The 27,997-nt window shown below is 41.0% G+C and overlaps 2 protein-coding genes and 1 long non-coding RNA gene across 5 annotated transcripts; 2 read left to right on the forward strand and 1 right to left on the reverse strand.

The window, feature by feature from the left end:
• The first annotated feature begins 1,533 nt into the window (after window positions 1–1,533).
• LOC110057763 (uncharacterized) lies at window positions 1,534–27,966 on the forward strand. Of its 3 annotated transcripts, XM_020764348.2 has the most exons (5): window positions 4,254–4,471; window positions 10,021–10,063; window positions 10,441–10,493; window positions 20,804–24,657; window positions 26,671–27,966. In XM_020764348.2, exons 3-5 carry the CDS (start codon window positions 10,491–10,493, stop codon window positions 27,200–27,202), a joined length of 4,389 nt encoding a protein of 1,462 aa, XP_020620007.2. In that variant the 5' UTR covers window positions 4,254–4,471; window positions 10,021–10,063; window positions 10,441–10,490; the 3' UTR covers window positions 27,203–27,966. The 3 variants fall into 3 exon arrangements, with proteins under 3 accessions (XP_089151474.1, XP_020620007.2, XP_089151473.1); XM_089295348.1 differs by lacking the exons at window positions 4,254–4,471; window positions 10,021–10,063 and adding an exon at window positions 1,534–2,186; XM_089295347.1 differs by lacking the exon at window positions 10,021–10,063.
• Window positions 10,422–13,953, reverse strand: LOC149107656 (uncharacterized). Its single transcript, XR_016208947.1, has 2 exons — window positions 11,414–13,953; window positions 10,422–10,585 (listed from the first exon to the last, which is right to left on the reverse strand). It is a non-coding gene; the product is annotated as an uncharacterized LOC149107656 (long non-coding RNA).
• LOC149107657 (uncharacterized) lies at window positions 15,766–17,784 on the forward strand. Its single transcript, XM_089295349.1, has one exon. The coding sequence runs from the start codon at window positions 16,378–16,380 to the stop codon at window positions 17,503–17,505; it is 1,128 nt and encodes a 375-aa protein (XP_089151475.1). The 5' UTR covers window positions 15,766–16,377; the 3' UTR covers window positions 17,506–17,784.
• Window positions 27,967–27,997: the final 31 nt, after the last annotated feature.

Genomic DNA, 27,997 nt, shown 5'->3' on the forward strand with positions numbered 1-27,997 from the left:
GTCCGTGAAAATATTTCTGTAAAGAAGCGGACTTATAGAAAGTAAACAATTGAAATTGTATTAAAAGGGTTTTTGTTTGTTTTCTTTTTCAAATTTTACATTTGGCTTTCACGGCTTTCATCTAAAAAAGTTGAAAAATTCAATATGATTTTTGAACTGGCGCGCGGAGGAAAATTTAGTGGTGAACAATAAAGACAATAGAGTGTTTACGTCTTGGAACTATCGGTCTGACAGTTGCCCCTTGGAAATTTGATGTTCTTAAAACTAGCATATTTGCTAGCGTCGCTTCTCGGGCAAATATTTGTTTTAAGAACATCAAATTTCTGAAATTTCCGCGGGGCAACTATCAGCCGATAGTTCCTCGACAGAAACACTCTATTGTTTAATTATGAACGAGAGATACGACGCTAATTGTCTTAATAATTAGGGACTGTACGCATATACGACGGTGACCGCAAGGACGACGCCTATTAAAAAGTGTGTTTATATTTTACTTTGGAATTTCCCATTTACGCAGATCTATTCAGTGTGTTTGTCGGTATTAAAACTTGCTCCTGCTAAATATGCTATGAATGCGTTCAGTTCCAAATAGAAATACGAAAAATTAGCCGTAGTGGGTCCCGTTGTCAAAAAACTTGGAAACTGGTCATTTCACGTTGTTGTTTTGTAGACGACGGCAAAGAAATGTGCCAAGAATTATAATGCACGTGCACAGCCGTTGTTCTGCTCATAGAACCTTTTGTTTGGTGACGTTCTCGTTGCCGTTGCCGTCGTGTTTTGCGCAAGGCCCCTAAAGTAGATGATTATGACGATGACGATGCTGAGGATGAAAGAGGGGAAAAATATTATATCTATTTCTATTATGCTTACAGAGACAGAACCACCTAAATTTTCGAAATTCAAAACGGCGACCGAAAAAATGGAGAGAAGGGCTTGGTGCGAGCCGAGCGCTTTCATGAAGCACGCATCACTAATATTCGCTCGCCGTTTTCTGCACTTCTCGTCCAGCTAATGGAAAGCCTGTCGGAGACCAGTTCTACTCTGTTCTCGAGAACCATAGAGCATAAAAGCAGCAATAATAAACATAAAAAGCATAAAAGCAGCGATAAACGTTAAACAGACTGCGCAAAATACCAAATTGACTTGTGTCGACCATATAAATTTTTCCGTTAAAATAAACGTGAATCTTCGAAGATGCCTCCGCTATCTAATTAACCGCTTCAAATTTTTCCCTGTTCACTTCTTATACCTGCGTCCTTGATAGATACGGGCTTCAATGAAATTGCTCAAGAGTTCTGCATGTGAGCTACCACAGTGTTCTTTGGATAGATTTTTAAACGATTTATCTATCTTGAATGCCGCAGAAGTAGAGCTGTCACTTTTGCTCGAGCCATTTTCCTTTTTTTGTCAATAATCTCCTCTGTGCCGAAAGTTACGCGAAAATGTAGTCAGTTCACCTGGGAATTCTCAGTTGTCTCCAAAGTTGAGGATATTGTGAACGTAGCATGTATCTGAGACCCAGACCCCGGGGGGGGGGGTACTTTGGGAATTTCTGGGTAGGGATGTGCCGCTGGGACCCTAGAACCCTTAGCCTATACCAGAGCTAGCTCAGCTGAGTTTTACTACCCTATACTAGAGTAACCTCCCCAAATCCCCCCATCTATCGACACTGTTGAGGCTGATTTGCGTAAATTTAAACTTGCCGATTTGATTTTTTTTTTATATTTTTGACTGGCAGTTCCTAGTTTCCTTAGTTTAGATCAAATCTTCAACCAACTAGTCAGTTTTTTGAAAAATGATACCCTATTCTAGACCCAAACGCTCTGATTTATATACCCTATCCTAGAGTAAACTGCTTGAAAACCATACCCTTCACAGCGGCACATACCTATATAGCAGGAGCCATAATCGGGGACGGAGACCGTAAGTCTTGGGATCTGCGCGCACCTATGATATGGGACAATTGTTCTATTTTTAGAACAAATTGCGCCATCCTGACGTCATATATCCGCGCGGATCCACGCACATGTCGGGGGCTCTCACGTGGATGTTGTCACGTTGCGTGATCAAATGATGAGAGATACGAGATTCTCTTGCAGATTTTCACAGCGATGACAGGGAAAAAGGCAAAGAATAAGATGAAGGGCTCTTATATGTCGTTTTATGCTCTGAGCTGATGGAAAAAGGTGATTTTTTCAGGGTCGAAAACAAGACTGTGAATGAATAATATCTGCTCGCGTTAGCTGAACGCCTAAGCTTTTGCGTTTGCTCATGTGAAGAAAAGTTATGAAAGAAAACTCTTTACTCTAACATCAATTTAATTTGAGGATTCCCCAAACAATGCTTAATCATAAACAAAACCTGTTTTTGATAGTTACTTATAGTTTCTGTTTGTTTGGCGAGTTTGCAAAAGTTTTTGAGTAGCTCATTTGCATGTCGTGCAGCGCGTGCACTTTCAAGCTAGTCCGAGTCGGTGTTTTCAATTGTCAATCTTGACAAAGATTTCTTTCGTTGTCTTTTGCGCCGAGATGCTGCAACAATTTTCACCAACGCCAAAAGGCTACTAACATCATGTGTGTTTCTTCAACATAAACATAGTGAAGTTTTACACTGCGAAAATTAAAATAGACAAGGAGTTTTGATAACTCGATCAACAAAATCGAAATCGTTATTCGAAGTTGATTAAAGAAAGCGTCATTGTAACTTTGCTGATTATTTCTGCTTTATTCGCATATTTTCAGCTTAGCTTTTAATATGTTCTCCAACATCTATCAATCTTAAACATATTCAAAAACTATAGAGTTATTGTTTGAGTTCGATATACGCTTTCACACGAAAGTGCGGCGGAAGTACAATTTGTCATGTTTACTGACTGTACAAAACAAGCATCAGCGGCCCGGGGGGGGGGGGGGCACTGCCATAGATGGGCTATATAGGTATGTGCCGCTGTGAAGGGTATGGTTTTCAAGCAGTTAACCCTAGGATAGGGTATATAAATCAGAGCGTTTGGGTCTAGAATAGGGTATCATTTTTCACAAAACTGACTGTTGAAGATTTTATCTAGATTAAGGAAACCAGAAATTGCCACTCAAAAATATAAAAAAATCAAATCGGCAAGTTTAAATTTACACAAATCAGCCTTAACAGTGTCAATAGATGGGGGGATTTGGGGAGTTAACTCTGGTATAGGTTAGCAAAATTCAGCTGAACTAGCTCTGGTTTTGGCTAAGGGTTCCAGGGTCACAGTGGCACATCCCCACCCAGAAATTCCCAAAGTATCTCCCCCGGGATCAGCGGGGGCTCTCATTCATGGTCATTCATCGACAACAGAGAATTTACTGAATTTTCACACGAATAAAACTGAGCAGTATCTACGGACGTAAAGTTATTGGGCCTTGATGAAACATCAAGCACTGCTTACAATTCAGGCGAAACTCAAACCAGCAATTATTTTGTTTTACTTTTCGGTCGCGATAGACTGGCAAATTCCTCGCAAGCGTGTGGCAAGAGGAGCGCGGAAACTATGAAGTCCTGACGCTCTGCCATATCTAAATATATCCAGCTAGTTGTTTGCTGTGTAATGGAAAAGCTGTTAATCTTCAACATATGTGAAATTTAAAGTGGAGTAATGTACAGCTCAGGTAAAAGAAGCATCCGTCGGAACACAACTTGGTCAGCGATATATATCTAAGCTGAAAGCGGAACATACCTAAATTCGACACTGTCTTACTTCACTCAAACTGGAGCAGCTTAGGACGAAAATACTTTAGCAAAATTCCAACAGACGTAAACGCGTTGAGTTGTGGGCCATCCGCGACATCCTCAAAAATCCTCGCAGCATGTACGCGCGTGTGCCGCAGGCGATGGCGCAATTTGTTCTAAAAATAGAATTATTGTCCTATATCATGGGAACAACCCCAATACGAGAAATGGGGCGCGCTTACGGTCTCCGTCTCCGATTATGGCTCCTGCCAAAATTTAAAATAAGCGCCCCCTCGAATAAGCGCTCCCTCCCCTCCCCCTATTTTGTGGACGAGTAATGAGATAACAAAGGATGTATAGTTTTCGTCGTGTAGTATCAGATTTGTACATTGTTTCAGTTTGTGACCACGGGAATTTGTACTGGTGCAGCGATTTAACCGTTAGGATCAGCTTTTTATGTCGATAAACAGCTTATGTTGTTGTTTACATGTAGATGATGTTTTAAAAAATGATCATGGCCACGATTTGGGAAAAATTAAATAAGCGCCCCACCTCGATTAAGCGCCCCTCGTCTTCCCCTGAATTTGAAATAAGCGCCCCGGGCGCTAATTCGAGGATTTACGGCGAAATTCTTCTGCCCAGCCCCTGCCGGGCTCTTGTGCGACCCAGGCCACGTGACACATTTTCCTTTAATCTGAAAACGTATTTGGATTGAGAGGTGTAACAATTTCATCTTGTTCTTCAAAACCTTCAAGGAAAGCTTCTCCAGGTAAGAGTGAACATAAATGCTGTAGATTAAACCTCAAATCAACGAACACGAGAAGATTGAAATGTGTGAAGAGGTCCTTGAAAGGCAGCGGAAATTTCGTTTTATTGGCTTGCGTCAAAGGCAGAAAGGTTACACGTGGCGTTCAAGTCGGTTCGCGAAAATGTGACTTGATATTTTACTTCATCTGCGAGCAGAAGTTGTTGTTTTCCTGGAACTTGAATAAATTATGAAATAGATACAGGCCCTGTTTTGTTTTGTTGTTTTTGGAAAAAAGAAAAACATCTACAGATCTTATGATCCAGCCTCAGATGCTTCAAGCTTATATATCTTTGAAAAGAAAGATTTCGTTAATATCTGTGTATTGATTGACTAATAACTTTCCTGGAAAAATCATATTGATCTAATCTGTCTTAAGATAAGTAGAACTATTGGAATTTTAGCTAGACTTCGCCACTCTATTCCCTTAGGTCCTCTTGAATATCAACCCAGCCCTTATTAACACTCATCTTTGCTATGGCATCTGTGCTTGGGGCTCTGCACCTAACACTTAAACAAGATTCATTTACTTCATGGAAGAGCTTTACGCCTGATTTACTGCAAGGGTTACAGGGAACAAGCTGTACCCCTTTTCATAACCTCAAATGCCCTTCCTAGTTCTTTTATTGCATTCGACAGAACACAGTTCTAATTGCGTAATGCATAAAAATTTGAGACCTGTGAATCTATCTATCTATCGGGGGCACCAATTTGGCCCCCCCCCCCCCTGAAAAAATTCTTCAGGGGCGAATAACGTCATGTCCATGCTTGTCACGTCTCCATGTGCTCGTCGCATCTCCATGTGTTTATCTGCTGTTACCGGCAAGTTGCGTATTTGAAGTTTGATGTTAGAGTTATGGCGTTAAATTACCTTGTAGCTAAGATTTATTGATGTCTTCATGAAATGTGCACGACTTTTGGGACAAACACAAAGGTGCAGTTCGGCTGCCTGTTGTCTACCAGTTTGTCTTCGACCAAAAACCAACACTGCTTTGTGTGGAATAAATTGATGGAGGAAATGTGTCGTTTCACTTTGCTGGCTTTGATTTCTGTGCGCTAAATATATTACTTTAACTGACCGAGTTGTGTAGCTCGGCAGATGGCCATGATTCGTGGTTATAGAACCATCTTACCGAGTTGTCTAGCTCGTTATTGCGCGTTAAATGAATGGAAACAGCTGGAAACAGAAGCCGCAAATTTAACTAGAGAATGTTGATATGTAAACAAACACCTAGCAAGAATGTTCAGCTAGTTAAACGGCTTGGTGAATGACAGTTTATTTATTTTACATGAATGTAAATGATTATGTTGTTCTGGTCCCTTTTAGTTTCAGGTCATTGAAAGTAAATTAAAAACAACAAACAAAACTTGGCATAGACGCAGAGCCTGAATTATGCAATTGTGCAAACCAAACCAAATTTCCCTTTGGGTAAACGGGAAGATTTTCATGAACGAAAATCGAAGGGGAGCTTGAAAATTGCTTACAGGCCAGAGTTTAAGCTTGTTCTTTTGTTTACGTTGTGAATTCATGCTGAGTTTACGTCAAAACATGATATTTTGAAGGCCTACTATTTTTCCGAGTCTACCGAAACTGGTGCCGTCACGCAATGTTTTGAACAACAAATTGGCCATCGTAGTCTATACAGGGGACCTCTTCACTGGCATGGACTTTGACACTATGATATATCTGTGTGTGTAGAACCTCGGTTGGTTATGAAAAATGTTGATTTTAGCAATAGACAGTGATTGAAAGTCGGCTAGTTAAGTCATTTCAGGTATATATATGAAAGTGATGGTGTCGAATGCACTCATGATCTTTGATTACTACTAGTTTACTTTGATTGCCTTTGTAATATCATGTGGGACGTGGCTAATAATTCTGCCCCTGAAAATATCTAGCATTCCTTTATTAGGATTTCTGACATACACTCATATGCAACACGATCCCCTCAATGATAATTTTCTCACCAAATATTTGAGACTAGAGGTGGACCAAAGATCTGGAATTCTTTACCCTTAGACATGAAAAACTCATAAAAATTTACCTTCCAAAAATAGCTGAGGGGAAACCTCTTTGAAATTTCATTAAAATGTGGTGACTATCTTGAAATCACCAGTAACATCAATGAACTGAATCAAATTAGCTCAGCACCTCTGAATACTATGTAACTTACATTTATTAACTTGTATTAATTATCTAATTTACGATGTAAATTAAATTTTAATTTTATGTCAGTTGGTACTGCTAGTAAAATATGTTAACCTTTTTTACTTTAATTTATGTGCGCCCTTCCCCTGCCTCAATTAGGCTGTTCTTATATTTGCAGGTGGAAGCTAGTGTTATATTGTGTATACTTTAAGGACTGAATGAATGAATGAATGAATGCATGCATGCATGCATGAATGAATGAATGCATGCATGCACGAATGAATGAATGAAGGTTGTTGAGGTTAATGTAATAATAATAATAATAATAATAATAATAGATTTATATAGCGCCATATCCATGGCTCATGGCGCTTTACAGTAAAAAATGTTATTAAAAATAAAATTTACATTAAAAATTTACATCAGTGATAAAAAATTACTAACAAATAAAGTAGCTAAGCTGTAAAAATGAAAGTAAAACTAGGAATCATTAAAACCTTTAAATAAAAACTGACTAACTTAACTAAGTGGCTGACTAACTAACTAGCTAAACTATCTAATCTACTAATTAACTAACGAACCAAAAGTCTAGTTATAAAATTTGTTAAAAAGATATGTCTTTATACAAGTCTTAAAATCTGATAGCGAGCCGCTCCCTCTTATATTGTTCGGAAGAGAGTTCCATAGGCTAGGTGCTACAAAAGAGAAACACCTATGACCATAGCCTATTAACTTGACAGGTGGTACTTTCAAGAGGTTTTTGGAGGAGGATCAAAGATTTCTGCTTGGTACATAAGGCTCTAGCAGTTCAGTAATGTAATTAGGGGCCTGGCCGTTGAGCGCTTTATAGGTTAAAAGTAAAATCTTATAGTTGATGCACTGGCTTATTGGAAGCCAGTGTAGCTGCTTTAAAACCGGCTTGATATGGTGGTATTTCCTTGTTCTAGTAACAATGCGAGCCACAGCATTCTGGACATTTTGTAGACGATCTATCAAAAATTTTGGTAGTCCATATAGAAGCGAGTTGGCGTTATCTAGTTTGGAAGTGATGAATGCATGTACTAACTTTTCAGTGTCTGCTAGAGATAGACAGACTCTTATCCTGCTAATGTTTCTAAGATGGAAGAAACAGGCCTTGCAGGTACTAGTAACATGCTTTTCCAGTGACATGTACTTATCAAAGATGACTCCAATGTTCTTTGCAGAAGTAGATGGCTCGATCTGTTCACCAGACACATCGACGTGGTCTATTGATGGGGGTGGACGATGTCGTGCACTCAAGATCAAAAGCTCTGTCTTTCCTCTGTTTAGTTTCAGCTTATTGCACACCATCCACGAGTCGATCTCAGAAACACATGCTTCTATTTTAGCTATAGAACCAGGTTGTTCGGCGTAGTTGGGCTTAAATGAGAGGTAGAGCTGGGTGTCATCAGCGTATAGATGGTAGTTAAGTCCGTGCCGTTTGATGATGTCCCCGATGGGCGATGTGTATAACAAATACAGGATTGGCCCTAAGACGGATCCCTGGGGAACACCGTAGCGAAGTTCTTTCATCTCTGACTTGGTTCCGTCAATCATCACAAACTGCTTTCCGTCTTGAAGATAGGATCGAAACCATTTTAGCGCATTTCCTTTCACGCCGTAGCGTTTTTCCATTCTTTCTAGTAGCAGTTTATGGTCGACGGTATCAAACGCTGCAGACATGTCCAACAGTAGCAGGATAACGCATTTCTGATTATCTATCTCACAGAGAATGTCATTTTGCACCCTCAGGAGAACAGTCTCTGTGATGTGAAAGCATTTATATGCTGACTGAAAAGATTCCTCTAGATCATTATCACGTAGATAGTCACTCAATTGACAAGATACTGCCTTTTCAATTATCTTAGATACAACCTTCAGATTTGAGATAGGTCTAAAGTTTGAATAATCCTCAGAGTCCAGGTTGTCCTTCTTCAGCTTCGGTTTGATCATTGCTTCTTTCAGTGCAGCGGGCATAGATGCTGATTGGAGAGACATGTTAACGATGTTAGTTAACACGGGTAGTATAGTTGATTTACATTCCTTAAAAATAGAAGCCGGTATAGGGTCAAGATCACAGGATTTTTAACCGATTTTATCCACAAAACTTTCAATCTCTCTTTCTGACATCACCCTGAACTCTGTGAATTCGGCTTGACATGGTTGTTTGTATGCTTCGCAGGACTGGGTACCAGAAGTCACTTCTTTGGATAGCTTCGTTCTTATGGATGCTATCTTCTTGTCAAAAAAGTCGGCAAAATTGTTCGTAAGCACAAACGTTGAGGGTGTGGTCGGATAGTGTCTATCTACTCTGCGGTGTAATAGCTTGTCGACTGCGTTGAAAAGTATTTTTGGATCTGATGCATTCTCTGAAATAATAGATGAATAGTATGAAGCCTTTGCGTCCCTTAGCATTTTGTTCACTACCTGGCACTGGTCGACAAACATCTGTCTGTGGACGCACAGTCTCGACGATCGCCAGCGGCGCTCCAGCCTTCGACGTTTTCTCTTGGCATTACTAATACCCTCATGGTACCATGGTGCTGATGGACGGAGAGTTATCATGCGTCATTTTAAAGGTGCATGCCTTTGAAGTATTTCCGTCAGAGTATTTTCATATTTTTCAGTGAGATCCATAAGATCAAAGGCGTTGGTTGTCAGAAGGTCAGATTGCTTTAGGTGGTCATTAAAACTGTCCATATTTACCGAGCGCAGTCTACGATAACTAATTTCCATTCGTTCCGGAGGTGGTTTCTTTAGGCGTAGCTTGCAGTGTACAGCAGAGTGATCGGACAGCATTGGATCGCGTATTTCAACGCTAGTAACTAGCTTGTCCTCGGCCCTAGTTATGATCAGGTCTAAGGTGTGGCCTTTCTTATGGGTGGGTCCATTTACATGCTGGACTAGACTGAGCGATTCTAAGATCTTGTTAAATTTTACAGTCTCCAAATTGCTGATTTTATCCATGTGATAATTGAAGTCACCCACTATTAGAAGGTTGCCAGGGGAAACAACGAACTGTTCTGCGAGGGTGCAAAATTCTTCAAAGAATAAAGAACAATTTAATTGATTTCCCTTGGATGGAGGCGGTCTGTAGATAGTTACAATTCTTGTAGAACCAGTGGAGCATGTCATCACAATGTCCAGGTATTTGAAGGAGCTGAAATTTGTCTGGGTTTGTTTCGTGACTTTCATTTGTTTCTTTATTAGGAGACCAACTCCTCCCCCTCGTGAATTTTTCCGTGGAACATGGTAAAAGCGGTATCCGGTTGGACAAACTTCAGCAATTGAAAAATTATAGTTTTCATTTCATTTCATTTCGTTGAGTTCTTCAAGGATTTAGAAAGCACTGTTAATTTATTTCTGCTGGAGAGTTTTGAACAAAGGTAAATATCCTATTCCAGGTCATGTAAAGTGGTTCCCCAGGTCTGCATCATGTCTAAGTCAACCTAAACCTCAGTTTCAGAAAAGTTTTGAAATTGGAAAATGGTCTGTTTGAGAGCACTCAGGTTCTGACGCTTCCAAGGGCAGGCAGGCAGCCAGCCAATAGTGGCATTGCAGCTAACCAGCAAGTCGCTAAGTGCATTCAGTGTTTAAATCTTTTGCTGAGTACTCCAGCCAGTAAATTGTGGTACACATGAAGTTTTGGTCAAGTCTTAATCTTGTGCATCAGAATACCTAGCAAAAAGGTGGTTTAACACAGTTTTCCTTGACCCTGCATTTCATTTCTTAATCCTTGTATCATTTTCATTAAAAATTTCAGGAAACTGGATACCCTGTATTCACTGGAAGTAGAATCTTCAAGAATTAGCCATGGTAAGTGTGATCTACATGTATTGCATGTGTGTATTGGGGAGTCACACAAACTCTTTATTGTATATATGCGCTCACAGAAATTAAAATTGCAACTTAAAGTGGTACTATGATGAAAATTGCATCTTTCCTATTGCATCCATTTTAAAACATAAGCAAGTAGCCTGTGTGAGAAGAAAAATGCTGTTTACTATATTCAAATATCTCTTTTCGTTCCAGAGATATTCAAGTTTTTAATATATGCAAATTAGCGCAGTGATGACGTCATGCACTCAACCAAATTTTGATCAAATATGATAAAAAAAGATATCTCAGCCAATTTGTATCAGAAATGTTTGATTCTTTGCAGTAAGATTATACTAAATCTGCTCCACAATATGAGCTTAACAGTTTGGTTACCATGGCAACATACTGGGTTCCAGACCTCCCCAATGTTAAAGACATTTCTGGCCACCTTTGGCATTCCATTTTGATATTTGCTAATGGTGCCTCATATGCTTGATCCAGCAAGCATATAAATATGTTGGCTCAAGTTTGTGGCCTCATTTAATGTTTTGCGAGCTGAAAATCACTAACATATTGAAATCAAGTGGGTAGGGACTGGAAAAGAGTGAGTTGCCATGGGAACAGAATTTTATATAACCGTAGGTGTGTTTCCTGTAGAACTATTAGCCTACCAAGTTTCAATGGTCTGCGCTGCAAATTACCCAAGATAGCTCTATTTATATACTTGATATAAAATTGGGTTGAGTGTATGACATCATCAGTCATCTCATTTGCATATTTTACACATTTTTCAAACTTAAATATCTCCGGAACTGATGCAGATATTTGCAAACGGTAAACAGCATTTTTATTCTTTCACGGAATTCTATATGATACACCTAAAAAATCGAGGGGTGAAAATTTGATCATAGTACCACTTTAAAGTATTGGTTTTTCTTTTCTTTATCTGTACTCAATACAGATATCCGAATATTAGCTGGGCAGTGAACTTGTACTGTCTTTCGTTTAAGTAATGATGTGTGATTGACTGTGAAACACACTAGTTTCAAATTCGATTAAATCACACAACTGTAATTTCTAGCTTGTGGATTGCCTTCAAGTCTATTATTTTTGTGTTTGTTAGATGCCAGTATGCAATTGACGCTTGCTGGTGGCAAGTAATATTTATTTAATTATAGTAATTTTATCCAATATGTCGATCTAACCAGAGGAGACCAATATTTCAAGGCCTCTTTAATTTTTTGCGTGCACATGTAAAAAGTACAATGTACATCCTCTGCAAGTAAAATGACCGGTTGGAGTTTGTAAAAATTAATATGTTCCAATGTACTCATGTCGTTTCCACGAAAGCTGTAAACAATTTAAATTTTCTTTGGTCACCTACACGCACATTAAGAGAACTGGTGTAATGCAGAATTACAGATGTGATCGACATTGCAAAAAAAAGAAATAAAAAAAAAAAGTTTTTTAACACCATTAGGCAAGATGTGATCTGCTTTGTGGCAGGATATCAGTCTCGGTGATCTTAAGAAGTCGCGGACATAGTTATGTCTTATATGATCATGATGTAAGGGTGGCACATGTCCCGAGCATACAATGACAGAATTTATGTCCAATGTAAACATCAATCGTGTTAGTGCGATCCATACCCAACTAGAAGACAATGGATAAAATGCAACAATCAATCCAATCCTGATACCTGCATTAAACAACTGGAAATCTAACCAACACTTTGTCGATGCTACAACCTTCAGGTAGCTCACCCCTTCGTTACGCCGTTCTCCGTTGCTTTCTGGTATCTCAACTGGTTTAACAGTGAACTTCGTTAAGGCTCCTCTTCAATTCAAGTTCAATTAAACCAATATTTCAGTCCACAGATAAGTTTAGTTCAGATATTTCAGTGCTCATACAATGCTCATACAATGCTCATACAGTGCCCTGACAGTGCTCATTCAATTCACTTCAAGATAGGAAAAGGTCCGGCCCACACAGTGCTCACAAAGACGTAAATTTAATGTGGACCCTTGACCTATTGCGTGTGTGACTTGCTTGTCGATCTTAAGTTGTATGCATAGACGATATGTTCTTGTTATGAGTTTGTCCTTGAGCGGAGATTTATCCGATACTGGATAAAGCACAATCCACACTCAAAATCTTTGTTTAAAAGCTGAAATTAAAGGCTGTCCGTGGATCCTGTAAACTGCAAACACCAGCCGCAAAGACTCACTCCCCGAAACCAAAGACAGCAAATTTTTGTGTCTTTTATTTGTAGCTCCCAGAGTGCATTGGGAACGAGGGATAAATGGTGCGTGACATAAGTGCAGCACAAAAAAAAGTACGAAATCGATATCCATTGGAATGCTGCATTACAGCATTAAGCGTCGACTACATCATTGCTTAATAAATGTGCTAGCATTTTTAGTAAGTCAGAACTATCACCAAGGAATTTGTATCTCAATTAAGTATTATTGTAAATTTGTTTTGTATAATTTTCAGTGGTGAATTATTATTAACAAGAATTCGGTGTTATATTAACTGCGCTACCCGGTTAATATAACATTTTGGAGGCGTGGCGGCTAAGCTAAGCAGCACGTTTCCAGTCTTTTCATTGTTTTAACTTGTTGTTTTGTACTCTCTTGATATTCACTGCTGGAAATTATACTAAAACAATTATTTAGCTCAAGCTCAGTGAATATTCAGTTGCATGTTGTTAATGAATTATACACAAATAAAGAGCACAGTAGGTCTTATTTCAACAACCGTAGTGATCAACTTAACATGTAACAAAGCTAGCAAAGTGCCAAAAAGTGAACTAAACAGATAAAGAGATGAATAGTTGTTTTCTTGTTTCATGTGAAGGTGTAAATTGTTTTGCTACTCACTATGCGCATCTTCCTTTTGTCTTTATTTGACAACTTGTGGTTGCTGCAGACTCTGTAGTACTGTGCTGGAACTGTAACGTGTGTGGCAGGCGTTCAAAGAGGAAGGGGAAGGGGGTATTGGTGCAAAGGAATTTGGACGTTTTGAGAACAAGGAGAGCACATGAGGAAGAGGAGAGGGGAATGCCTGCAATGACGCTATTGTTTTTTGCCATTACTTATGCTCCGATTCTGAGCATAAATATCAGGATTGGCTAGAATTTAATTTGTGTCAATGAAGGACTTAATTCCCTGCTCTGATTGGTTGAAATCAACATCACGCTATTTCAGTAACCTGATTGAGCACTTGAGCAAGCAATCTCAAACATGGCGGAAGAACATGGTAAAGATTTAGAATTGTCTTTGTGGGAATTGTTGTTTGATATAGAGAGAAAAGACCTCAGATTTAAATTGAAAGAGGAACAAAAGACAGCATTCTGTTGCTTTCTGAAAACTTCTTGCGCTTGCGTGCGATCTTTTCTGCAAAATTATCCTTTAATTCTGGAAACATGCATAAAACGAGCATTTGCGGCAGTTTTCCACTTGTTTGAGCTGATGTTCTTTATGACCTATTGACTTTGTTGATTTGGCAAACTTTTTACAGTTACGTCTCCATCTGGGTAGCAAATCATGACCTTCACACCAGCAAAACCTTGCAAAGTGTCGAGGTCATCTACATTGCAGCTTGACAGCACTCTGGAATGCACTACTCTGGACATTTCGCAGCTGGGTCATCATTGCATGTTAATTAGGGGGTCGAATGAGAAAAACAATAACATTGTTGCAGGTGTTTCCCTCCGCTCTTTCTCACGCACCCTCCTTTTTCTCACACGTCCAAATTCCTTCATGTCAATTCACCCTTTTCGTTCCGCTTGGAATGCCTGCCACGCAGGCTAGTGGAACTGTGGGGCTCCACAGAATATCCAGTGCAGCAGGCTTCTTGATTTTGTAGATTTGTATACAAAGTTTGCATTTGTGTCTGAAGCAAGATGCTCACGAATGAGCTTGTTAATTACTGTGGCAAGAAGCCTGTGCAGTGCAGACAAAATTATCCCCTACAATCATGTGTAATGCACATGAAGATTTCCTGTGGTATGGAATCCTTCTCTCCAAACATATCTTTTAGTTTTGTGCAAGAAAAAGACTAGCTGACTTTCAAGATTGTTTTTATACCTGTAACATTGAATAGTCATCTCTACTTTAATGTCACTTTATCCAAGGTACCTGTTGAAGGGATTTTATGGAAATGACTGCACTCTGGAGTTTGCTTGTGAATAAGAGTTTCAAATTTCTCAGATACCACACATAAGATCAATATTTCATTACATTTCCAGAGATGGCAAAAATATACGGCCTTTATGCCTCCATCAATGGCAGATTTGTCTCTTGTGGTACCATGTTAATTACAGCCACATACACATTCACAGTCACATCTGTTAGTAATTTGATTACCGCACAAGGATAACATTCTCAGGTATTCTGCTGAAATAAAATTTCTAGTTAAATGGTTACAATTATAGTAAGCCTACAGTTTAATGCTGGTGGCACTGGTGGCCATTATATCGTCACCCAAATGCCAAGTCTGTGATTAACTAAACAGCTGAGTTTCTTTATGCATGTTGTTTGTTGCTTACTCAGCTACCGAAGAAAGCAGTATTATAGTTAGTGGTACTAGTCTAGATCAGTTTTGCAAACTGATCTGATACATTGCCAACTATGAATACTACTTACCAGCTTGAGGGAATATTTTTATGGTTTCAAAAAATCCAATCCAAAACAAATTTATAATTAAATGGAAACTATATATTTATTTATGGTGATGGTGCGTTTAATCCATTGCGTGACGTGATTGAAAAAAAGGAAGTTATAAGACGGGACTTTCCCTAACAACAGAGCAAGTTCAAGCATGCCTGTCATATGGTTTTCGTGTGATTATTAACAAGCAATGAGCTGCTTTTGGCACTTCCTCCGTCTGATATCAGTGTTGCCATTTCTGACCTTAACAGTGATCTCTATCACGTCCCAAAGTGGTGTTCAACAAACTCTCTGTTAACCAACTCAGACAAAACAGACAAAACTAAGCTCCTTGTTGTTGGAGTTCCACAATTAGCATGAAAGCAGCTAATTGGTTGTCAACAATCACACGAAAATCATATGACAGGCATGTTTGAACTTGCTCTGTTGTTACGCAAAGTCCTGTGTTATAACTTCCAGTTTTTCTGAGAATCATGTCACGCAATGGATTAAACGCACCATCACCATAAATAAATATAGAGTTTCCTTAAAATTATTAAACTTGTTTTGATTGGATTTTTGGATTAAATTTTTTGAAGCCATAAAAATATTCCCTCAAGCTGGTAAGTAGTGTTTATAGTTGGCAATGTATCAGATCAGTTTTGCGGTACTGCCAACTGTAATACTACTGAAGAAGAAAAGCAAAGGGTGCTCTCGGGGCGTGATGTCTGACACTAGCTTTTTGCTCTCGCCCCTTGCGTTCGCGCGACTTCCCCTTGGCTCTGGCTTTCTCCTGCTTAGAGGAAACGGAAAAGACTGCTACGCAGGCTAGACACTAGCTTAAACGTAATTTCATCTAAAGCTTCTCTTTTAGCTACCTATATCCCCAGCATTTGGCAATTAGTGTTTTACTGTTTCGATAACATTTTTCTTACTTTTTACATGTTAGTATTTACATGTAGTTCGCTGTTTTCTTTTTTCTGAAATCAGGCTGAATCTTTCAACATTCTGGATATCGCTATTTACACTGTGATTTGACACTTCATCATTTCCGCATCAGTTTAGGACTGAAGCAGGAAATGAAAGCGAACCGGATTTGCTTAACCATGTTAGTTTTGGCTGTTTTTTTAAGTACCCAGTCAGAACATGACTCGGCAGGTCTTGCTGTACTTGTACTCTTTAAATTCACTAAGATTGGCAATTGTCAGACCATTTAGTTCTGTAACGCCATGGCCAGGTTCATCACCATGATTATTTCAGCGTTCGTGCTGTCCAAGTGTTTGTTTCTGACGGCCTTGCCAGAGTGTAGTACAGACGGTATTAGAGGCTTAGCTGGTTGCGAGTGCAAGTTCATCGGGGCTTGTGATGTCCATGGAACCCACAGGCCTGGCTTGAACATTGCCGACCACTTGCCAAAAGGATTGAATTTGTACGGCTACCGCCAGAGTGCTTTAATTGATGGGAATTTGGCCTATTTATGTGAAGGTGAAACAGTTGCTATACTGTTCGACTGTAACAGTCGCATACCACTCTATGCCGCTACAGTGATAACAGGCAGTCAGTTGAATGCGGCAGATCGTGGTGGTCGACCGCAGCCCCCTGATGGAACCTTTAAGCAACAACGCAGCAAGTTACCCGAATATTTTCAGCAGTCGGACACGGATTACACACAGGCGCGAAACCGAAAGATTTGTTATAAACATGGCCGTCAGGAAATCATTGACAATAACTGGTACAAGGCGAAGAACTTGATTGCCCTGTCGTCTGTGAACGTTAATTGTGATCGTGCGCTTGCGCATAAAGTACGAGCCACAATTCACAGGGGCCACATGATCGCGTCCCAGTACGGCAGAGGAGATCAACGGAAAAAGGAAGCAACTTTTGTTTTCACGAACGCTGTGCCCCAGTTTGGGGATTTCAACTCTGTCCCGTGGAACCGTTGTGAAAGAAAGCTCATTACATGGGGCCAAGACAACTGTGCGTTACAAGCGATGCAAAGTGTTCGGATGTTCATTGTCGTCGTTGCGACTCCTTCAACATTTTTCGGCCCCTCAGAAACGAGATTTTTTGGGCAAAGTGGTTTTAGTGACTATCAACACGACGAGGAATTCCCTGCAAATGTCCCCAAAGAGATGTGGACCGCTGCTTGCTGTACTTTCCAGTACAAAGATGACGGTCGAGCTGGTACAAAGAGTACGGCCTTTTGGCGGGAAAACGTTCCCGGGAAACTCCCATGTGAGGAGCTAAAAGTTAACGCGATGGAAGAGAGGCTTAAACGAAAGGGAATCACAGAAATAAATTTGTTCCCTTTTCATGGTGAATGCAGAGATGAGAATAACTACGTCAGTTTATCATAGCACGAAATCCTGGCAGGGCGCAAGCGCCAATTTGATCAATGACGGTGACAACTTGCGTAAGACAAAGCTCCCAGATGCCAAGCAGAGGATCAAATATCTTTTTGATGGTGAACACTCCTCAAACATAGCTCAAATATGTATGTAATTTAACGGTAGACGGGCTTTTCAGTCACTCAAGGACAATCGAAGACACTAAATGAAAAGTACTAAAGTTAATAATCAAGAGCAATCTGTGTATTAATGTAGATCGTAAAGGATAAAAGGGTACCTTTTATCCAACAGCTCTCGTTTCCCCCTTGAGCTTTCCCTGCTATTGGCCATTGCGATAAAACGGTAAAAATGACAGCTCATAGGGCGCAGTTTTCACCTCGATCAACTCCATCGTGGCCGCCATTTTGACAATTCAGGAAAAACTAATATACTACAGGCTGCATTTGCATATCTACCTGGATTTAAGAGAAGGTACCTCCAGAAAATCGGCGACTGACTTTGCTCATGTCGTTTATTTGGAGGGAGGCGGGCTGTTTCCTTTGCTAGCTGGCGTTTCTGTCGTGCTTGGGACTGCTTCACTTGATTCTGTGTGTTGTTGGCTTGTAATTGCTCCTTTGAGGAAAAACCCGACTCTCTACAATTCCACCCCCTCCCCTTTCTCATCATGCATTTTTCCTAGTTTTCTGGGACCCATTCTCTCTGCAAAACAACGCGTCTTCATTTGAATCTGTCGAGGGTCCAGGTTTAAGGGTAAGCGGGCTGATGTAGATTTTGCTTTTGCCAGCGGAGCAAAGTCTATCCGGGTGATTCATAAGGGACAATGAGGATAGAATTACTGCGATTTGCATTCTATGCGTCGGCCAATATATTTTGTGAGCTGCAACATTTGTGCTAAACGAGTCTGCCGATCTGACCCGGGCCGTTGCAGTCTGAACATAATTATTGTGAGCTTTGTGCGTCTTGGTAACAGTCTTTGGCCCATACTGAGAAACGAGGTCTTAGGGGTCAATTCTAGCTGGACATAGTGAAATTTGTTGTGAATTTGGAGTGGGCCAAAGCCTTGAAAAATATTTTGTAGTCAGGAAGTACCGGGTATTTTCTGCTCAAAATATCACGAACATCCTGGAACTTGCCATGGCGCGAAGGATGTTCAACGTGAAACCGTGAGTGAGACATTTTGTTTGAGCCGTTTTGCCTCTTTAGGGTAAAGGGAGGCTTGATGGTGCCTTAATTGTGTCATTTCCGGCCGTGGGTCGGGTTGACATGACATTAGAGAGATTTGTGCATCTTGCTGCATATTTCGTGATTTCTGTTGTTTTCGTGTCACATTCACAAGCTCTGGATGCTTCGCTCAGTAGATTTACATGATCGTCGATTTAAAGTTTTCGCCATTTCCGTGATTATTTGCGTGGAACTATTCTTGGGTAAAGGATGTTAGACTGAAACTTTGATTCCCAACTTTAGTCGGACCGTCCGACCTCTTGTTTACAGATTACGATTGATAGGTTCGTTATTGACAGGTGCAAAACTATGATATTTTCAACATGCCAGAAATCTGTTTCTCGTTGTACTATAATCAAAGCAAGCGGTCTTAGGCCATACATGCATGTTCGTGTGCGAATATCTAAACGTTATTCCTTGCTCGCAAACCGCGAGATTTGGCGAAATGTTTCTGCTGACCTGAATTTTCTTGAAGTACCTTCTATCAAATTTGCGTAGATATATATTGTCAATTACTGTATTTTAAAGTGAAAGCAGAAAAAACGCGCAAATCAGCGAACAAAAACAAAAAACTGCTGGGCAATGTTTTTCTTTAAATTCAAGGCTACAAGCAGGCATTCCGCTGATTTGAGCAATATTAGATTTCAAAGCCAAATTGTCACATACGTACCCTGGGTGCCAGAATTATTTTCCTCGCTGCTCCGCTCCCGGCTAGCGCAGCTTGGCCGCTTTGGGACTTCGAACCTTTGAAAAAATTTACCTAAGGAACCCACGGTATCACATACACTACTTTCACTTCTAACCCTTCAATTGTAACATTCAACCAGCACTAGCTCAAAGGGCAATTGACACAAAGTTATCAAGATTCTCACCAAATGGAAACCGGCATCAGATCGAGGATGTATTTCTCCATGTTCTGGCCGAGTTTGGGATTGATCTCTTCAGTTTCTTCTGACAAAAGCGGCGTTGAATGAACTCCCTTTGCAACTTTCAAAATATGATCGTTGCTCGACCTGTAGACAAAGGAATTTGAAGCATGCGGGTCGTTTATATAAGCCAATCGGCGCATCGCAGCCAATGGCAGTTTAAAAGCCCAAGCCTGCCCCGCACGGGACTTGGTTGCGTCATTATAAACAACCCGCGTGCTTCGAATTCCTGTGGCCACGAGTCGAAGACTGATCATATCTTGAAAGCTGCAAAGCGGAGTTCAGCGCGGCTTTTCTCAGTGGAAACTGGACAAATCAATCCCAAACTCGGCCAGGACATTGAGAAATCTGCTCCATCTGATGCCGGTTCCCGTTTGGTGAGAATTTTGATAACTTTGCGTCAATTGCCCTTTGAGCTAGTGCCGCTCGTGGATTACGCCGGTTGAGTTGCTTGCCTTTATTCTTCTTTTCTTTTCTTCGACCTGATGCTGAAAATCTGGCGATCTCGTAAAAAACGCCGTGCACAGCATGAAATGGCAAAAAACCACCACACATTAATTCTAAACTTCAGTGAACAATACTAATCAAGAGGAACCTTAAATTTGGAGAACGGGGACGAATTTCAGCGGTCATTTGAAGTTCGTCTCAAGATTTTTATAGCAACGCTCCACTCGCACAGAGGATGGTAAGCCTGTGGTCTAAGAGATGCTCGTAAACCCCCTGGGTTTTTAAAATTAATATTCTTAGATTTGCCTCTCTTTACTACTGTCATCTCTTTTCTAAGTGGTAAAAATCAGCTACCATTGCAACCTTTGCGATGTTGTGAAAGAGAGGTGACGGAGATACCATTTTCAAGAATACAAGAAACTGAAAGTGTCCGCAATCATCTCAACCATTTTTTCCGCAACTTTCCCTGAAATCTTTGGCTTTTGATGTTGTGACTATACCAGAACGGTCGCCCCAGGTTCGAATTCCGCCCTCACCACTTTCTGGATTTGTTTCATGGTAGTCTCCTGATTCATAAAGGCATCCATGCTTTCTCTTTCATGCCCTGCCACAGTCCCACAGTCCCAGCATTCATGCATAACCGTTGAAAGAAATATTACAAATAGTGTTCACCATGTGCACAAGCCTTGACGTGTCGCCATTTTTTTCTGCAGCTGTCCTTAACATCTTTGGCTTTTGATGCTGTAACTACACCAAATAAAGAACTTGGCCTTAGCTCGCTACAATTAGCTTGCATTCAAGGGGACATCGGAACCGTCAGTGACATCCTGAACCACAGTCCTAGCAAACTCGACAGTGTCATAGCAGTGAGTGTCAAGATTGGTCACCGCTCATCTCATTTTCCTGGTAAGTCTGTCTGGGCGGTGCTGACCCTGCAACATTCTGTAGAACATAGGCAGCTGAGAAAGCTTGTTGATACAGTCTTTAAGGATTGCCATTCTCAGTCCTTGATACACCTGGCGGCAAGAAGTGGACAGGTACACCATCTCCGAAGGGTTCTTGATTGTGGTGAACAGGTTAATTCTGTGGCGATGGAATCGTCAGGCGAAACGCCCCTAATATTGGCTTCAAGATTCAATGACGAGGACGTTGTTGAATTCCTAGTTGAAAGAGGTGCCTCCCTTGAGATGTCTGACTCTCGTGGTTGCACCCCATTTCACCATGCGGCTGAAGTTGGTAAACTGAGAAATATGCTACGATTAATCGAGCTCGGCGCAGATGTTTTTAAATTAAATTTTCAAGGGTATTCAGCATTTCATTTGGCTGTTGCAAGTGGTCGCACGGAGGCCCTCCGTCTGCTAATTGAACATGGTCTAGATGTCAACAAAGCCACCACCCCTTCCACCACCGACAGTAGCAGCACTAGTTACACACCTCTAATGTTAGCTGCAGAAAAGGGCCACGCTGGGTCTATTCACCTTTTGCTAAATAATGGTGGGGAACTGAATAAAGAGAACGAAATCGGTTGGCTGCCTTTACATTCAGCCGCTGCAGGAGACCACACTAATGTTGTTAAGTTCCTTATTGAAAAAGGTAGGAATTGGAATGCGTTGCCAGTAACTCGCCACGGCACAACAGTTCTTCACCTTGCGACTCGTCTAGAGTTGGTCAGGTTGCTTGTTGAAGAAGGAGCTGACATTCGTGCAAGGGACAACCGCCATAAAACACCATTACATGTTGCCGCTGAAAAAGGACAAACAGACACGGTAAACTATCTTCTAAACCAGGGTGCTGATGTCAACGTAAGGGACGAAGATGGCCTGATAGCCTTATACTATGCTTTGAAAGAAGGCCACGCTACTACAGCCAAAGTTCTGATTGACAAAGGAAGCGATTCTATGCTCATAAATGACAAAAACGTTTTAGAATTTCATGAAGCAGATTTACTTAAATTATCTGCCCGTAAAGGTTCCACAGCTGTCCTGCAATTTCTTCTTAACAGAGGCTTATCTGCAGATACTGTGCACAGCGAAAGCAGTTCATTACTGACTCCACTAGAAGAAGCATCTAGCAACGGGCAATGTGATGCGGTGACGTTCCTGTTAGAACGAGGAGCCAGCATCAATGGGGATGTTGATTCGCGAGCGGAACTTCTTCATAACCGCAAGCTATATGTGGAAGAATACTGGAAAAACATCTCGCCTCTATATGCTGCCTTACACGCAAGACAGGCTGAAACAGCCAAACTTCTTATAGAACGCGGGGCTGACATTTCAAATTTGGATAGCAGTAAAATTGGGTCTCTTAAAATGCTCGCTGCGGAACATGGTCTCCTTGATGTTCTTGGAATGCTTTGCAATCACACACTTGATGACGTGGAAAGTTTTTCTATGAAAAACGCTGCTGCAATACTAACATCAGCTGCCTTCCGCACTGATATTGATGTAGTTTCCTGTCATGTGCAAAATGGTTTGGATGTAAATGCAAGAGCGGAGGATGGGAATACAGCTCTTCATATCGCTCTACTTCGAGGTGCACATCCTAAACTAATAGGAATGGTCAAGCTTCTTGTTGAATTTGGTGCAGATATAAACGCGAAGAATAACAAACTTGAGACACCTCTTCACTTTGCTGCAGATTTAAACCACGAAGAAATAGGAAGCCTCCTTATTGAACTTGAATGTGAAGCAAACTGTGAAGACAGCCTCACAAGATCGCCCCTTCACCGTGCTGTCGGAAGGAGAAATAGTAAAGTCACTGAAATGTTGCTGCAGTATGGTTTAGCTGTCAACCAAAAATGCTGTAGGGAGGAAACTACCCCTTTACATGTCGCTGTCGCTGTCGCAAAAGGATCAAAAAGTGTTCACATACCGCAGGTGTTGTTACAACATGGCGCTGACACTGAAGCTAAGAATGCTTTAGGTGAAACACCTCTTGCTTCAGCAGTAGCGACAAATGGTGGAAATTTTTCCTTGGTTCAGTTTTTCCTGCTTGAGGGAAGCAGTGTTAATACAAAGGACAAAATTGGTGAGACTCCTCTTATGAAGGCCGTGAGAAATGCCGTCGTACCTGTAACTGGATACACCAACATCGTGGAAGTTTTACTCGAACATGGCAGCTCTGTGAATACCATTGACCAGTATGGAAGAACCCCACTTCATTTTATACCTTCATGCGCCGGTGTGGAAGTATGCCAACTTCTTTTAGACCATGGCTCTGATGTTAATCTGGCTGACTACAACGGTGAGACACCCTTACATGTAGCAGCGACTGGTAACCCAGAAATTGTAGAGAGGCTGCTTCAACAAGGTGCACACGTGGGAACCCTAGACAGGGACAATCGATGCCCTCTCCATGCAGCTGCCTATAGTGGTGATTGCAGGTCAGTGGAGTTGTTGATTCAACGTGGAGCGGATGTTCACTTAGCCGATAGTCAAGGCTGGTCTCCCTTGCACTTTGCAGCCGCTGGAGGTAACTTTGACAATGTAGAAATTTTAATTCAGGGCGGGAGTAACGTCAAAGCCGTTGATGGAAATGGAAGAACTGCTCTACACTTGGCGGCAAAACGGGGCTTCCTGTATCTTGTCAAATTGTTGGTTGATCATGGAAGCGACATAAATGCAACAGATTTCAATGGACAATCAGTGCTTTCTGCGATGTACAAATTAACTTCATTGGAGTACTATTTAGAGGATCCTCTACAGTTGTATCTTGACCACGGAGGTGACAAGCTTGCTGTAGATGACGAAACTGGTCGAACAACTCTTCATTTTGGTGTAACCCAGAAGTTCGTGTCTTCAGTCAACAGCCTCTTAGACGAAGGATTGGACATTGAGGCAACAGATAAGAATGGAGATACTCCTTTGCACAGAGCTGCGATGAAAGGAACCGAGGAAATGTTACAGCTCCTTATTGACAGAGGAGCAGACTTGACTGCGGTTAACAGCAAAGGGCAGACACCACTGCTGGCCAGCTTGGCTAATCACAAAAGTAATTTGTTATTGAAACACGTACAAAACTTACAAGTAGCAGATAATTATGGCAACACGGCTCTTCATCTTGCTATATACAGACCCAGACCCGATGATCCTCTTCTTGTTGATCCTTGGATCCAACCTTCGGAATTACCGAAAGACGATATAATCTTCCTGTTGAACGCAGGGGCCAGTGTTCATTGTCGAGATACGCAAGAAAATACGCCACTTCACATTGCTGCAGCGGAAAATAGATATGAGATTGCAGAGCTTCTCATCAAGGAGGGCAGCGATGTTAATGCAACAAACATACAGGGTAGAACCTGCCTTCACATGGCGAGTTACTCTGGTGCGCTTGACATTTTACAAATGCTTATTCTTCACGGAGCAGATGTAAACGCTGTAGATGAGCTGGGCAGTACCCCTCTTCACATTGCATTTACTTTACCACAGCTTTGGGTGGTAGAACCGCTGTTGAAGCATGGCAGTGATCCTGAAGCTGTGGATTACAAAGGGTGTACTCCTCTACACCTGGGCTGCTGCTTTTGTTACCTAGACGCCTCCGTGATCTCACTAATGATCGAGCACGGAAGGTAAGAAAAATGGAAGTTTGGCTTGGCGTCATTCCGCTAGTTTTATCTTCTGAGTTTTTGTCATATGAGGAAAGATAATAAATAAGAAATTGTTACTTTAGGGTACAACAAATTCCAGCAAATGTCTGACTCCTCGTCTATTACAAGGACTATGGTTAAGCTAAGAGCTTGGTGTTTTACGCTACGCATTTACTATCGGTACACATCTATTATGCACTACTTACGTGTGTTTTTCCAACAGTGCTGTCGTCCTGATTCTGCGACAATGTAGGAAAACTTAAAACCATTTTTGTTTGGAAACAACGATGACGTTTCGACGTTCGCTTAACGTCATTATCAAGTCAAATGAGTGAATAAAATGGGTACAAATTTAAATATAAACTAAGAATTCCTAAGGGACACGAATGCAAAGGAAACAATGATAAAAAATTGATAAAAAATTCTGAAAAGAGCTAAAATATAAAATTTTTGCACGCAAAGAATCGCGTAAAAAGTTTGGCTCGAATTGAGTCTTTCTGTGTATTTAACACAGGACTTAATTCCTTAATGAAAAGCGTTTCAAAAACTAAATAATCAAACTTCGAGCTGCATTTCCTCGAAATGGAAGATTGTTTGTGTTCTAAAGCAGACTTCGTTAGCCTATGCTCCTCTATGTGCCTGCCGATCGCCGAGTATTTGTGTTCGCCGATGTGTTGTTGTAAATGTCGGGTCGTGTACCCGACATAATCTGCGTCGCACAGATCACATTGAAATTTGTAAACCACGCATTGATTACTAACAATAGGGGGCTTCGTCTCTTTCGGAGCGAGAACTTGGCCGATCTTCTTGCTCTGGAAGACAGGTATAATGTGGACATCAATGTTGGCGCTCAGATTCTGCATTTGTCTTTTGTCTGAAGTAGCCGATTGTTGATCTTTAAATGGTAGTGGAATCATGATAGAAGTGGTGTCGTCACTTGCATTATTGGGTGCGTCGATGTTGTCGATATTTTGCAGAAATTTGTTGATAGATGAATTAATCAAATTGATTGGATAGTCTAAGTTAAGGAAAATAGAGCGGAGCTTGTTGCACTCATCAGAAAACACAGCAGGAGTAGATGACAGGTGATGTGCGCGATGAATCATAGTAGTGATCAAACAGCCTCTATAACGTTTGTCAACATGGCTGTGGTAATGAAAGAGTAAACCAGTGTCCGTAGACTTCCTGTGGACTGATGTTTCGAGCCTGTTACCTCTTTTGGTGATGTTCATGCCCACAAAAGAAATGGGGCAAATATTTCATATTTTAGCACATTTTAGAATTTTTTATCATTGTTTTCTTTGCATTCGTGTCCCTTAGGAATTCTTAGTTTATATTCAAATTTGTACCCATTTTATTCACTCAGTTGACTTGATAAGGACGTCAAGCGAACGTCAAAACGTCTTCGTTGTTTTTAAACCAAAATGGTTTTACGTTTTCCTACATTGTCGCAGTGTTTTATAGTTAAATTGTTAAGAAAATCTCTTCTTCTACGAAGATATATCATTTGCATTACTTGAGGGTTAGCTGTGAACTTCCAGGAAAATGGAATCATAAATTTAATGATTAAGAAAATATAGGCCAGTTCATACCGATTTTTTAGTGTTCTAATTGCAACTCTAAGGGAAAATAGCTGTACTCGCACAGCAAACGTTTCTTGGGATGGTGATGGTGTCCTAGTGTCTCATTCTTGTAGTGCTTGATATTCACTATGCAGATGTTTCTCTCTGTTTTGTTGCTTAGAGGATTCTGCCTATCAGGGCGAATAGTGGTCAGTTATTACAGCTGTTATCGAGGCACTCTAGAGGGCGGATTATTTGCAGAATGCGCGCGTATTTGCCCGAAGGTTGATTTGTTTTCGAGCTCAAAAACGACAGAAACGTGGCACGAACAAATGCGAGAGCTTACGCGTATGCTGCAAATGAATCGACTCAGAGTAACTAGAGCCCGTTTTTTCCTCGTCCGTTCCTGATTTCCTTGAAATTTCGTTTTCAGTGATCTCGAGGCAAGAGACAACAAAGGGTGTACGCCACTTCATCTCTGCACCGTTTTTGATCGCACAAGGGCTGCTCGCAATCTTCTGGAACACGGAGCCGATGTGGATGCTAGGGACAATGAAGGCAGCACTCCCCTTCACCTTGCCGCGGCTTTCTGTGATTCGTTAAGTTCAGTAGATGACGAGTACAGCATGATCTTCCTGTTACTTAAACACGGAGCAAACGTCAACTTGAGAGACTCTGAAGGAAGCATTGCTCTCCACACAGCCGCTGCATTCGGTGAGGTCAGAATTGTGCGCAAATTAATCTTTGCAGGGAGTGATGTCAATGCGCTTGACGTCAGAGGGGAGACACCGCTGACAGTGTCTGCGGGCTCAGGCCATCTGAATGTTGTTCGGCTATTGGTGGATAATGGAGCGGATTTGTTCACTGTCAACAAGCAAGGACTTACAGCAGCTAAGTGTGCAAAGAAGTTTGGCCACAAAGAAGTCGAGCAGTATCTTGACCAACTTCCAGACTTGGGTGTATAATCATTTTGAGTTCATTGAGGTTTATCGTCGCAGGCTTGTTGTGATTTCAAAAGCTTTCGTTGCCGGTGAAAACGAACCAAAATAAGCTCAGTGAATGAGAATCGCTATCAGTTGTGTCGAAGAATTAGCTACGAAGGCTCGCTGTAATGTAAAGTGGAAGACAAGTTTTGATGACCAAAGTTGATTGCTATCCGTAGCGTACAGTAAATTGTGTCAAACAACCTGGTTATTTTTTCCAACTCTTGTCAAACAGTGAATGAGCAAAGCTGAAGTGCTCCGGCTTCAAAAAACGTAGACGAAGCTTGAAAAGAACTTTTAAGAGTGTGACGGCCATTTGTCATTCCCACAATTTTTGCCCATGATTTTAAAGCAACCTCATTTACAGCTGTCTTTGTGTTTAGAGGTTTCTGATGACTGCAAAAACGTTGGTATGTTCATTAAGTCATTTTTGTTCAGCGCACACACACAAGTCAGAGAAGCAGAAATAAGAAATGGAAAGGAAGCCTGACGAGGAGCTATGGAGGCTTGTACTATTAATTTCCCTCGCACATTACAGTGCTTTTTACAGATTTGATAGTTGCTAAACATAACCTGGATTTCCTAAGCTTTCTTTCAAAAGAAGCCAGAGAGGAAGAGTACAAAATGTCGTTTCCTAGAGAGTTCACCTCATCGGTTGGTCGCGATTTCAGATATTTATGAAAGCTCAAAAAACTCTCAAATAAATCACAAAGCGCGTAGTTTGCAATAAAGACTGATGTTTTAAATCTCCTAACTGATTACTTTAAAGACTCAAGC

This window comes from Orbicella faveolata, unplaced genomic scaffold (assembly GCF_042242905.1).
Source record: "Orbicella faveolata isolate gen_17 unplaced genomic scaffold, um_ofav_v1 contig_26, whole genome shotgun sequence".
Lineage (NCBI taxonomy): Eukaryota > Metazoa > Cnidaria > Anthozoa > Scleractinia > Merulinidae > Orbicella > Orbicella faveolata.

Coding starts and splice junctions, on each gene's coding strand:
- LOC110057763 (XM_089295348.1), top strand. Junction 24,658..26,670: donor CTAATGATCGAGCACGGAAG/GTAAGAAAAATG, acceptor TTTCGTTTTCAG/TGATCTCGAGGCAAGAGACA.
- LOC149107657 (XM_089295349.1), top strand. CDS start 16,378: ATGGCCAGGTTCATCACCATGATTATTTCAGCGTTCGTGCTGTCCAAG.